Genomic DNA, 13,561 nt, shown 5'->3' with positions numbered 1-13,561 from the left:
TCTTTCCTAGTACCTGGAGCTATGTAAAATTACTCCACTAACACCCTTTGGAGGAGAAAGGACTTGTTATAATCACATAGCCCTAGGATTATCTGCCTAACATTCATTTCTAGAATAATTAGATTCAAGAATAACCCCTGGTACAGGACTCTAGATTACCCCCCGGAGAGGGAATAACTGTAATCTCTCCCCGCTAGGATGTTAGGTGTGTATGAGGTGTGTAGTAAAAGTCAGTAGAAGTGTGCAGTGGTGTGACTGCTCAAGCTTACCTTCCGAGGTTCACAGGGTCCTTAAGGGAGACTCCGGTCTTTGTGGTGTGAATGATTTCAGTCAGAAAATGATTTCAAAAGTTTCCGAAAATTTATTTAAAAACTTCAAATGATATTCCAAATGCAAATACAAAACAGTAAAAGTAAAAATATAAAAATGTAAAAAGTAAAAGCAAAACACAAAGACCAAAGTCTAAACCCGAGAGTGTAGACACTTGTGGTTTTAAAAGATCTTGGTCTCAGAGACTAAGTCCCCAAAATGGGGATTCAAAAGTCAGAGTGATGTGGAGTCCTTTAGAAAAGCAAAAAACAACCCGATCAGCTTTTCTACAGCCTTTTTATAGCCAGATGGTCCCTTTTTTCCAAAATTCTGTAAAACCTCAACAATTCATATTCGCAGAAAGGTGATACATCCACAGTTGATACCAAGTTCATACGTGGTTTTAATGTCAAAGCATACAAGGTAACACAGGTGATACTAAGTTTGTGGTTTTAGCTTGAAGACCGTGAACCAGGCAGATTCACAGAAACGCTATACACCTACGAGCTCGTATGTGGTTTTGCTCAATGTATGGCACACTTATCCTGACCTCACAGGTGCATAGGCACCGCGGGTATGTGTAGGATTGACAGGAAATATAAAAGCCAAAAAAAACATACGAATGAAATGATAAAAAGATTAAATGATAATAAAAGAAAAATAACATATATGGTAAAAACAAATTCAACAATTGCATAACTCTTTCTGATCTTTCGACACCCTCTCTTGCACATTCTTGAATTTGTTCGTCAAACGCATAAAACATACTAAACTATAAATCAAAAAATCAGAAACAAATCAAAAATCAAACCGGAAAACAATAACATCAAAAATCACTCATCAAATCCGGTTAAACAAAACAAGAAATGAAAAGCAGTAACAAATCAAAATAACAAATCAAAAGGCAGAACGTAAGTCAATAATAACAAAATGACTTACAGCTTTAAAAAAACAAAAGTCGTAGCGACTATATGACATAAGAATGAAATGATAAAAAGATTAAATGATAATAAAAGAAAATGAACATATATGGTAAAAACAAATTAAACAATTGCATAACTCTTTCTGATCTTTCAACAGTATGCATGGCAACAACATGTACACTGGCAAGATGACCTTAAAGAAGGAGTCAGTAGAAATGTTTGTTGCAGCTTGTAAACACAACATTCAAACTGGGCCCCTCCTCCTGGGCTCATCGCCCCCTCCAGAAGCTCACACTCACTGCAGGACGTAGTGTGTACGTTTACTGCTTGTACCTACACTGCAAGCTACGGCACGCTAACACAAGCTAACCGCAGGTGTTTGCATCTGCCTGTCCAACAGGAAGGGGAAAAACTCCATGTCTGAGGGTGAAAGACGAAAGATTTAACCTTCTTTCAGAACGAGCTTTATCTGCCTCACTATGATTATATATATTTTTTTGCCGCTACACCCATGTCTGGCATATTCACAGGTAGGAAATCGCACCCAATTGCTGAACTGTTTCCACTCCTAAACTCATCTGAGCGCTATCATTGGCTGGAGGAAACACAACAACTCCCCACCCAGAACCAGCCAGAGTCAACAAAAGCAAACCAAAACATAAAAAGTCAGAGGACAAAGTCTCTGCAGACTCAGTCACCACCACGTGTGTGTGTGTGTGTGTGTGTGTGTGTGTGTGTGTGTGTGTGTGTGTGTGACGTATAAAACAGGTTCTCTGCATTCAAAAAGTATTTATTATATGACAAAAACACAGTAATATAAGATCACTTATTAAGATTAATGCCTTTTATATGTAGCTACATGTTTTGTTTTTTTAAATGCATCAAGAAATTAAAGTACCTGAAAGAAAATATCGGTGCACTTCTGCCTCTAGTGGTCAGAAATGAGAATGACGACACACATTTTCCCGTGTATATCTCCTGACCTATAGCAAGTACATGAAACTCCTTTCTCAAAGAAGATAATTAATACTATTTATCCAACATAAATGAATGTAATAACATACATATAAATGCTTGTATGTATAACAGAGTTGTAAGCTGTGCAGCAGCTTTAAAAAGAAAACCGTATTCATGATTAGTTGTCGTAACGTTGGAGAAAAAGTGTCGAGCTCCGTTGGTTGTCTTTCAGAGTGGACTGGTTGAAGCGCTCTGCAAACATTATGAAGGGTTGAGAGACTGAGTCACATTAGAGTCGTTGGATGAGATGTTGTTACCATCTGGAAAAAAACAAAACACAGCAACAAAATAATGTGTTTAGTCCTTCGCCAAAAAGGAAAGAAAAACGATTGATACTAAGACAAGTCCACAGACTTCCCAGCTCCTTGTGAGGCTAAACCTTGGCTGTAGTCCTACTGCTTGGTGCTCACAGTGATGAGCTTTCTTTGTTTCAATGACAAATCTACAACAATCTGAATGATACTCAAAATAACAGCTTGGGCTCTCATTGCTAGGACCCGACCAATATGGGAATTTTGGGGCCGATATCAATATGGAGGAGAAAGAACATCCGACACGTATATATTGGCTGATACCTTTCTTAGATCTATCTTCGATTTGCAGAGATAGATATACACATATATTGCGTTGATCCCTCAAATTCAGTTATCAAACACAACTGGAAAGTAACTGTGCATTTACGTCCATCAATGGTTGACACCAGAAAAGTGTGCTAAATGGATTACAACAAGCATCATCACTCTACAGCCAGAAAGAGAACTGCTAGTGTAATACACTTAACTCAAATGAAATGCTATTTGACTGGTGAATAAAGCTACAAATATCAGCGCATATATGCGATCAAATTAGCCGATACCGATAGTCACTTGATATGCTAATATCGGCCGATATTATCAGCTGGCTGAGTAATCGTTCGGGCTCTATTTATTGCCTTGAGTCTGTAAAATGATCCTGCCTTTATGTGGGATAGGCATCAATATGAGATGGGCCTTTAATCGTAAACAAAACTTGTGCAATGCAAAGGTAGGACACTACTCAATTATAAATTTACCAAAGGAAGAATATTTAGCTGTGCACAAAATCAGGATACCACTAAACAAATGGAATCAAAAATCATGAATTTGATCTTGCTTTGTAAGGCGGCCCATGTCTGTCGACTTGCTGCACTTTGGGGAGAGAGAGAGAGAGAGAGCGCTCTTAATATAATCACTACCGAGTGCTGTGCTGGCCTGCGGAGCTGTGGAAACACATCAGATTGTCTTTAGTTGTTTAAAGCAGATGACTATAAACCTAAAGTTGGCCGGAAAATGTCACCAGTTGGTTGCACCAAATGAATAAACAGAGTAGCTATACTGAAAAATATGAATAAAGAAGTGCCACAATTTGGGCAGTCTCTGTGATACATGTTGAGATTTTTCACTGGATCAGAAAAACACCTTAACCTGCTTATTGGCTACAGGGCCCCAACACAGTATTTGGAAATGAACTTTAAAATACAAAACTTTCTGAATATCTATCCAAGTATTGTTTAATTTCAGTAGTGGACTGCGTGGGTAATTAATGTAAAGGAACGCCTCACAGGTGTACGCCGCTATCAATCAGTTAAGTTGTAGTTTACACATGTTGTTCTCATGGGTGTAAACATTGGATAACAGAATTAAATATGTACCAGGTAAGATAAAACTCCCTGTGAATCGCCGAAAATGGACGTTGTACTGTACTCAGTGGACTTACTGTACATTTGTCACTATGGTCATAATATATTTTTTTGTAGGCCTAGCCATGAGTTATATGGGTACCAATGTTCATACATGTAGACTAAATGCAGTTCAGGGGCTGTACTTTAGAGGGCGCTGCCAAGCCACTTTGCGTCACACGTACGAAAACACTATCACACGTACATTTTATGCTTTCTTGAATTTTATGCAACGCTTTGTGAGTTTTTGGGCATTTCGAAGCTCTCAAATGAGCGATTTATTTGTGACAAGAATAACAACAACTCCTACAGTTTATCATTTTATGCTGCTGATCCTTTGTATAGTTGTGTAATTCTTAGCGTAACTCTACTTGAGATATAACTATTGAACTTTTACCAAAGTCAGATAAGGTCGTCATTTGAGTCCAGGCGGAAGTTTATGCTCAATTTAAAGATATTCGTTCCAGCTGCTACTTAGATATCACACTCACAAGAATAGGATAGACGGACTAATACAGAGAAAAAAAGTTTAGTTTCCGACCGTGGCTGTTGACCGAACTGAGGCATTGTGAAAACACTACAGAAGCATTGAGACAAAGCTTTTTTCTCTTTTTTGAAATTACTGCTTTACCTCTTCCTCGTCTCCAGAGCTGGAGAAATCCAAATGCACTCGATGAGTTTCCAGCACTGGTGCTCTAAAACAAGAATAATTGTAAACAAAGAAATTAGTAACCCCAATATTTCCATCAGCTTTGAAAAATGACAAAATAAAGAAAATATCTTACCGTGGTGCCACTTCCGGATATCTGTGACTTTATTGCTATTTCTGACCGCACCTGAAAAAATGAATCGTCAACAAATTAGCTTGGTTCTTGAAAGCTCCAAAAGTCTGATGTTGCAATAAAACGTGTTTGTAAAAGGGCAACTTCTAAGATGAAATGCAGTTCAGTAAGCTGCAGATTTGAACTGTGACTTATTTATGGTTGTAGCTCACTGATGGGTGGAAAAGGTTGACATATAAACCAGAGCTGATATGCTAGCTGACAAATCAGTCTTATTATTGTATCCATATTACTTGGCTCTGTTGAATATTGTTAAAAGTCACATATTATGTAAAACACTTCTCCGTGTGTTTCTAACACTGATATGTGTCCCTAGTCTGTCTACAAACCCCCCAATTATGAGAAAAGTCCATCCTCTCCGTCTTTTGCCTGCTCCACTTTTCAGAAAATGGGTGTTTGGAGATTTTCTCTTCATGACATCACAAAGGGCAGTAACCCCTCCCCCAGATGGGTGACACTCCCACAGCTAGATGTTTGTACTGCCCTCTGAGTCTGCCTTCTCAACGTAAACCATTCATAGCTTTCAGTCACATGACCAGCGCAAGCACTGATTAAAAAGGCAGAGGCCCCTGGCCAAAAATTCTTGGAGGCCCCCCCATCTCTCTACACACATGCAATCAGTCCAACGTTGCTGTTAAACACCTGTAGCTAATACAGGATTTACACAGACAGGCTAAAGCCTATGATCACAAACACCTGTACATTTCTTCTATTGTAAAGGATTTACCAAACGTGATTGCATCAATACTTTTGTAAGCAGCAACTAGGCTATAGCATCCATCAATCACACAGGCGCAGAGAGCGAGCGCACGCACAAGCACGCACACACGCACGCACGCACACACACACACACACACACACACACACACACACACACACACACACTATATTTCTAATCACACAGGATTTTCACGATAGACGTATAAGGATAAAACAACAGCCTAATGTTTTCCAAGAACAACACCTAGCCTACTTTAAACGATGACAGTCCCTAATGTGTAAATAATATGAGAGAAAGTCTACCTTACGCAATGGTCTTCTTTCTGGCCTTTCTCTTCGAAAACTCCTCCACCACATCATTAAAATCCAGGTCTCGGACTAGTTCAGACTCTATTGCCAGTATAGATAAAGAGTTCAAGCGCCGTTGACTCACCCTTGTTCTCAGTTCATTCTTTATCCTCGCCATGTGGGAAAAAGAGCGCTCCCCTTCGCAGTTTGTCACCGGCAAAGTCAGGAACATCCTCAAGGCTACATACACGTTAGGGAAGGCGGATTGCAGGCCAAGTTCCAACATGGTGTTCAGCATCTTTGATGGTGACTTTTCTTGCTCACACATGAATGATCTGAACTGTATTAACTCATTAGCAAAGCCGCTGTTTAAGTCTGACGGGTATGCACTGAGAAGTGCATTGGCATTTGTTGTTATCTCGCTGTTGCTCATTGTTTCAGGCATGAATAAGACGCCAAATGTATCCGTCAAGTCCTTGTAGGCAGACAGGTCGATACAGCTCACCAGTTTGTCAATGGTAACGGAAAATGTCTCTGTTTGAAATTTCTTCCTCCCATCACAGAGGTTGCTCGGATCCTCTGGCCCTTCACCTGAAAAGTTTTTTCGTTTTCTGCTTCGTTGTAGGTCACACTTATAGGTTTGGAGCACATCGGTTACGTTCAGAGCTGCCTTTTCATAAATCTCAAACTGGTCACGTTGTGTGGAAACAAAATCACGCAAGGACTGGAGGAGACTCACCGCTGTTAAAATGTTGATGTCACTTTTTTGTAACATCAGGCTTGTGGCTTGAAATCTTTCAAGGATAGTATCCCAGAAATGTGCCATAAAAGCTGTTTCCAGATACTCCAATTTAGTACACAGCGCTCCTGCTTCATGCCTGGTGTCCCTTTTTTCATCATCCGAGCCAGCTATATTTGCAAGTGCCCTCTTTATCTTTGTATAATTTTTGGTTTTGGCTTTGGTGGCATCTGCGCTACAGCTCCATCGTGCACCTGAGAGAGATTTCAGTGTCAAACTTATTCTGTCCATTTTGCAAAATACCTTTCCCCATCGGGTTGTAGAGGAGGAACAAAAGCTATACAGTGACTGTAATATGTCAAAGTAATTTCCAACCTCTGGGCTGCTGGGCTCTATTGTGTTTACTCCAACTAAATTCAGAGGGTGAGCTGCGCAGGGTACATAATGTATTAATGGATTTATCTTCTTTAGATGCGCTTGAAGTCCATTATAGGCTACTTTCCAGACATATTACTTGTGTTGTCATACGACTGGCCTCTGCAGTTTGACAGCTCCAAGCCTAAACTGGTAACCATGGCAACAACACATTCGGCCAAACTTTCGCCTGTGTGGTTCTCTATGGGCTCAAAAGCAAGAAAACGTTCAACAACTTTCCCTTCCTTGTTGACAAATTTAAAGATGAAAGTAAGTTGATCGACGTGAGACAGGTCCGGGGTTGAGTCGACAATTACTGAGAAATATTTTCCATCCCGAATTTCATCCAGAACAGTCTGTTTAGTTTTCTCTCCCATCACATCAATAAATTCTTCGCAGGTTGTCGATGACAAATAAGACACATTTCCCCGGCCTTTCTGACCAAACTTTTCGATATGTCCTGCTAAGAATGGGTCGAACTGAGCTAAAAGTTCTAGAATACCGAGAAAATTTCCATTTAGAGGTGACCCCAGCAGTTCATTATCCCCCCTAAAGGCGAGTCCTCTCTCCCCGAGAAACTTTATAACTGCAACAACTCTTTTGAGGACATCTCTCCAATATTGCCTGGCTCCTTCCATTTGTTTCATTAAAGACGAGTCAATGGTTGCGGTGCCCTTACATCTCTGATGTAAAGAAAGCATGCAGCTCCTATGCTCCTCACTTCTCTCGTGATCCCCGATGCGTTCCGAGCGTTTCCAGTCGCTAAATCCTTGTACAAACTGATGATGCTTATTTGAGAGAAGCTTACATGGAAAACAATAAATATTTCCGTTTGATGGGGAGTACATGACCCATTCTCTCGATACTGTCTGTCCATTTGGTAAACGACAAGAAATTAAGTCATTGTTGAAGCAACGAATCTCACCCCCCATTGTCCTATCCCTTGCAGAGGCTGGGTAGTTGGGTCTGCGGTTCTGAAAAGCCGCTCCACCCCTTTTGATGAGGATTGATGTGACATTATTGCCGGTCGTGTCTCCCCATAAAGCTGGATCTGTGACATTATTAGACCAGTCATCGGGCATCGGTGAACCATGCCTAGGTCCTGATTGTGTTTTTCCAGGTTCAATTTGGCTGCCGAAACTGGTACCTGCCACCGGGTCTCTGCCGTCCGCGGCTGCGCCTCTGAGCCTGTGAAGTTGGGCTTAAGTTGGCGTGGGGGTGTGGCAGTTGAACAGGAGGCTGAGATGTGGTTCTCTGCCTCTGTGTCATTCTGGTGCTGCTCAGGCCCTCTTGGATGCTGGTCTGGTTCAAATTGATGTGGAAGAGAACTAGAAACGTTGGTGGCTGCTGCGTTAACATTACCGTCCTCTTCGCTATCCATTTTAGCATCACCGCGATGCTCTTTGCTAGCAAGCTGACTTTTGAAAAAAGTTGAGATATTCTGTATGTTTTTCCTTATTTCAATTTCTCTAACTTGCTTTTCGTTCTTGGCCTTTCTTGTTTCTGTCCCACTGAGCCACCGTTTCTTATCTATGTTTGTTCTTTGTTTTTAGCTGCTGATATTAACTTAGTTTCACGCTTAAATTAATGCCGGTTGTTCCCTCTCTTTTTCCGCTAACTAACAGCGGGTCACCGTCCTCGGCTTCACCATAATGACACAGACACAGCCAGCAAACCAATCATAACTGTTTTCTTATTTTCACATGAAGTAACTTTGCATCCATTGGGTCATATTTCAACACACACATTATCTTTTTATTTATAAAAAAAATAAAATAAAAAAAAGCAAAGACAAGATGAGGCTACAGTTGGTGGGGTTTTGGAGGCCCCTAGCGGTCGGAGGCCCCCGGGCACCGGCCCAATCGGCCCGGTGGATAATCCGTGCCTGGACCAGCGTGGAGGGCAAAAATGTTGAAACACTGTAGAACCACAACATGGGCTTTTTAATTTAATCACCTGACTACCGAATTAAACAGATATATTTAAATAAACCATTAGTTGTGGGCTCTGAGACACTGTTTTTTAAAGCTAGAAACGGCAAAGTCCTTGCCGGTGTTATGGATAATAGAGTAACCATGTTATCCGTTGACTTTCTGCTGAATGCGTCACTGGTTGTCGGACGTTACATTAAAATAAGTATCTTTGACATTATGATAATACAAAAACTGAACAAAGAGGCTTTTGTTAGGACACTTTCAGTCGCGTTTGTTTGAAAGTTGTCAGTTAACACGTTGTTAACACGTGTCATAGTTCTTAAGCTGCCCTCCAGGTATTTTTTCCCCCTGATTAAAGTGTCTCCTAACAGAACGCAACGCTACGCAAGCGAGTGTCAGCAGCGAAATCAGCTAAAATCTGTTATTTACTCTTGGAGTGTTCTAACTGCCTGCAAGACGCCCCGCTTCTTTTTTCCTCTCTGTTGCTCGTGTAGGTGAATGAGGAACGAGTGAGGAGGGGCACTGACACTCGCTTTCCTCACTCAACAGAGCTTGTTAGCTTGTTTTACAAAGTACATTAATTAAGATTAAGATTTACTTTTATTGATCCCCGCAAGGTGAAATTTCAGTTTTTACACTCTGTAAGTTATGCAACACACACATGCACAAACAGGATCCTATGGACATGCACTAATGGAGAGATGTCAGAGTGACGGAGCTGCCCACAGCAGGCGCTGCTGAGCTAGTGGTGGGGAGGGGGTTTGGTGCATTGCTCAAGGGCACCTTGGCAGTGCTTGTGATTACTGGTGTATTTGCATTGTGAAATAAGCTGGGTGCGAGGGCTTTGTGTACAAATTTCACTCCTTCAATTTATTAAATACAGTTATTAATTATTAATAATATTAATAATTCATTAACTAATTTGAGACTGAATTTAGTGATATTTGGTTATTTGTTCTCTGATCTCAGAATGGTGCTCACCAAGTTAATTAAACATAGTTTAATAATATTGTTATTTATATTAATTAATAATTAAATATAATTATTAATAATATAACCAAATTTGACTAGATAAAACCCCAACAACAGCAAGTGTGAGATCATGCGTGATGCATCGCGATATCTACTGTTAGGACACGGTGTTGGGCTTTGAAAAACTAGACTTAATCAGATCTCTAGTTTATCTAATAACAAAGCCACATGTATAACTACTAATGACAAAATAACTATGTATCTCAGTAAAAAAAAAATTAAATAAAAAGTTTCGGCAGCTACAGACTCGACTTGACTTTGATTGACGAATACTAATCTCTTTGGAGATTCTGTTGTTGTCAGTGTATTAACTGCACATGTTACAGTGCACATTTTGCAATGTTAGGGAAAAAGCAAAGGAAAACTATAATTCAGAATGTTTTCATCTAGTATTTAACCGTGCAATTAAATACAAATGTGAATATTGAGTCGTAAATACCTTTTTGTCCAGCAGCAGTCCAAACACCAATATGAAGAAACCCTTTAAGGACAAAAGCACACAGTGTCATCACAAGGCTTTAATGACAAAACACACACTCATAATTCAAAATACATCAAAAGCGTTAGAATTATACAGAATGTCACACAGTTATGTTTAACTATAGTATTCATACCTGCAGTGAATTGAAGAATGAAAAAGCAATGTGGATGCCTTGATTTTCTGGGTCAGCCAGGGTTCCAATTCCCAGACCCCAAGTTAATCCAAATAATGGTGTGAGGACAGCCAGGGTCCTTGCAATAAGCAATAAAACATTCCTCTGACCTGCTTGGACAGAATCTGCCACTGCCCTTCTCCTCAGCATTTTGAATAATACCACAATCAAGATGATGAGGTTAAACAGCACTATCGTCAGAGCAGGCAATACAAAGGCTATTGTGGCGAGGGACTCTTCAAAGTTGAGCCAGCAGAATTTATCTTGTGTGTACCTTTCACTGGGTGCAGTGGCAGCTATAGTTATGACCGCGATGATAATAGGCCCTCCGTAGCCTACAGAGAATCCAATAGCCAGCATAGATCTTTTGGACAAACCTCCAACAATGACACTGACTGTGCGGTAAAGCAACAGAAGAGCTAAGGCTAACATCCAGAAGAACATGGCTAGGTAGAAAAAATGGATGAAAAATGTAGCTGCAGAGCATGCGTCACGGTTATCACCCGGTGCTTCTGAAATAGAAGCCCCTATGATAAACCAAATGTCTGCAATCAGGAGAGACACGGCAATGTTAACAATGGAGACATGGCGCAGGTAAGATGTGGTGTTCCTTCTAATCTTTCTCCATATGACAGCCTCAATTATTAGGCATATGACCAAGGAGGCCATGGATATGCCAACTCCAATAAATGTTATCAGAGAACACACTTCGCAGTTAACGAAGGGCGACATAAGGATGGAGAAGGAGGTCAGGTGGTTGCAGTTGCAGGTGACGCTTCCATTTTTAATTTCTACAGGCATACAGCCTTCGTTGTCCCATCCCCCGCGATCATCAAAGAGGCTGAAGTTCCAGAATACACACTGTGGGTCCACCAGTGAAGTGTTATTGAGGTTAAATGTAAAGGAAATATTATTAATGGGGATGTTTCCAATGCTGGTCTGAACAAGAACGACTCTCCCATTGATGTCAAATCTGGAGGAATTTGCTTCGTCTCTCGCGGGGAGAACGTTATGCATTGAAGCAAATGTCATAACAGTGATATTCTTCTCTCCTTCACCAGGTTCTGATATAACTATCGTCACTGAAGAATTAAAGCTGGCATTGAAAGAGTCTGTGAATGTAGTTTTGTTTAAGAGAATAGAAGGTGTGTCAATTGCTGAGACACCAGTAACGAGACCTGTTATAGTCTCCAGTGACTGCAAGAATGTGGAGCCTCTTCTCATCTGTGACTCATTTCTTGAGCCATTGTTCAGGGACTCCCAGGACGCCGTTGCACCATCTGTGGTGAGGACACCTGCAGTGAGAAGGATATCCTGCATTGATAGGAAAGGAGACATTAGACCATGTGAAATGTAAAGTATACTGTTACATAAAGTAAACCTCACCCTTCTTGTTCACATACCTTTGCTAAGTCACTATTAATAGGTAGGGATGTATTTGCAACATTGCTGAGTATATCAACTATGGCATTTATGTTTGTGGGAGATTTAACCACTTCCTCAGTGAAGTTGACGGTGACATCGCTGAGTGTGTCCAAGAAACCTGGCAGTGAATTGGCATCCAACAACTGTGAAATTTGAAAGAAAAAATATCATCAATGTTAAAAGTATATCAAGGATGAACATTGAAGTGATAATGTCAAAGTTGTTGTTATCATTAAAGACGGCTCTAAATGTTTTTCTGTTGGGAGGAAAGCCATAAAAATTGACTAAGGGCGCACTCACACTAGGCAATCTGTACACACGGTACATGTTCTCGGCCTTGACACTGTTGGAGGAAGTGTGCTTTGGCTAAGTACAGTTGCACAACCACGGACAGGAAGCGTAGACAGCCTTCGTTAATGAATAAATCCCAGAGTGTTCTGTCTGTATCTGACTAACATGACTCAAAATAAGCCACAAAGTCAGTAAAGTAGCTGTCTTGTTCTCTGTGTTGTTCTCCAATGTGCGGATGCAGTCTCAACCGCTCATCCCTTTTTTATTTTTTGAGTCCATCTGTCTTGTGAACTGAGCACGCTTCAGTATCACCTAAAGCCATGCATGTGTTGTATTACGATGTTATGTACAAGAGGTCAACGTGCTCAGGCCCGGTTTGTCCTGGAGCAGTGTGAGTGCAGGCCAGCGGGGGAATGGGGAGGGGGAACAATCGGGCTTCAGCACAGTACGGAGCAACTGGGCCTATGAGTGCCCCTTTAATGGTAAATGGACTTGAGCTTGTATATTTATTTTCTAGTCTTCTGACTACTCAAAGCTCTTTTACCTCGCAGGTCACACCTACACATTCACACACTGATGGTAGAGACTGCTGCGTAAAGAGTCCATCAGTATTAACTAAGTCGTACATATTCATATGCCGCCGTGTAAGCAGCAGGAGTTACGTCGAGGTTAAGTGTCTTGCCCAAGGACACTGTGGTCGCTTTTACCTGGGGACAGAAGGTTGAAGAGACAACCAACTCTACCACTGACCCACAGCCACCGAACAAAATGCACATCTACACAATCCTACTGCAAGTGCATATGAGTGGAACATACTCAGTTTTTGCAATTCGAAGAAGTACAGTCTTGGCACAGTGCAAGTCGCAGAGTTTAGGTGAGTTTTGAACAGGACCATTTTAGCTCTGTTCATCCCCTTTATATAACACAGGAGAGGTGTAAAGGCAGTTTTATTGTATCTGTCTGGTTTAAAACAGAGCCGATCTAAATGTTTTCTTCACTGTACTCTAGTTATTTTTGTTGCACTGCAGTCCTGTATAAAAGCATGCTTCTAGACTGTAAGTATTTCACTGCAAATGTGAATTATAGTTTGAATTATAGTGTGACGACCCTTTCACCAGAACACTAAGAGTCTTTGGCTTGCTGCTGTTTGTCTGTACAGTATGTGTGATTGCTGCAGGAGGTGTGTCCTGGCTGGAGGCTCATTGGCAGGATAACTGCACCTGGGCCTGGTGCACCCTGGCCTACAAAGTAGGACTGGGAAATTTAATTGAAAATTAA

The 13,561-nt window shown here is 40.9% G+C and overlaps 1 protein-coding gene and 1 long non-coding RNA gene across 2 annotated transcripts in view; both read right to left on the bottom strand.

Annotated features, from left to right (window-relative positions):
• The window catches only part of LOC132984433 (uncharacterized), a 90,575-nt gene that overhangs the window by 55,439 nt on the left and 21,575 nt on the right, over positions 1-13,561 (bottom strand). Inside the window, exons 16-17 of the mRNA XM_061051266.1 lie at positions 11,971-12,135; positions 11,746-11,881 (exon numbers count right to left, since the gene is read on the bottom strand). Of these exons, the coding sequence (XP_060907249.1) occupies positions 11,746-11,881; positions 11,971-12,135 (301 nt within the window). The remainder of the gene's footprint in view (positions 1-11,745; positions 11,882-11,970; positions 12,136-13,561) is intronic.
• Positions 4,584-10,522, bottom strand: LOC132984530 (uncharacterized). The gene is made up of 3 exons (XR_009674947.1): positions 10,354-10,522; positions 4,731-4,781; positions 4,584-4,640 (listed from the first exon to the last, which is right to left on the bottom strand). It is a non-coding gene; the product is annotated as an uncharacterized LOC132984530 (long non-coding RNA).

The sequence above is a fragment of the Labrus mixtus genome, chromosome 12, assembly GCF_963584025.1.
Source record: "Labrus mixtus chromosome 12, fLabMix1.1, whole genome shotgun sequence".
Classification (NCBI taxonomy): domain Eukaryota; kingdom Metazoa; phylum Chordata; class Actinopteri; order Labriformes; family Labridae; genus Labrus; species Labrus mixtus.
This window is presented reverse-complemented; position numbering and strand designations above follow the sequence as displayed.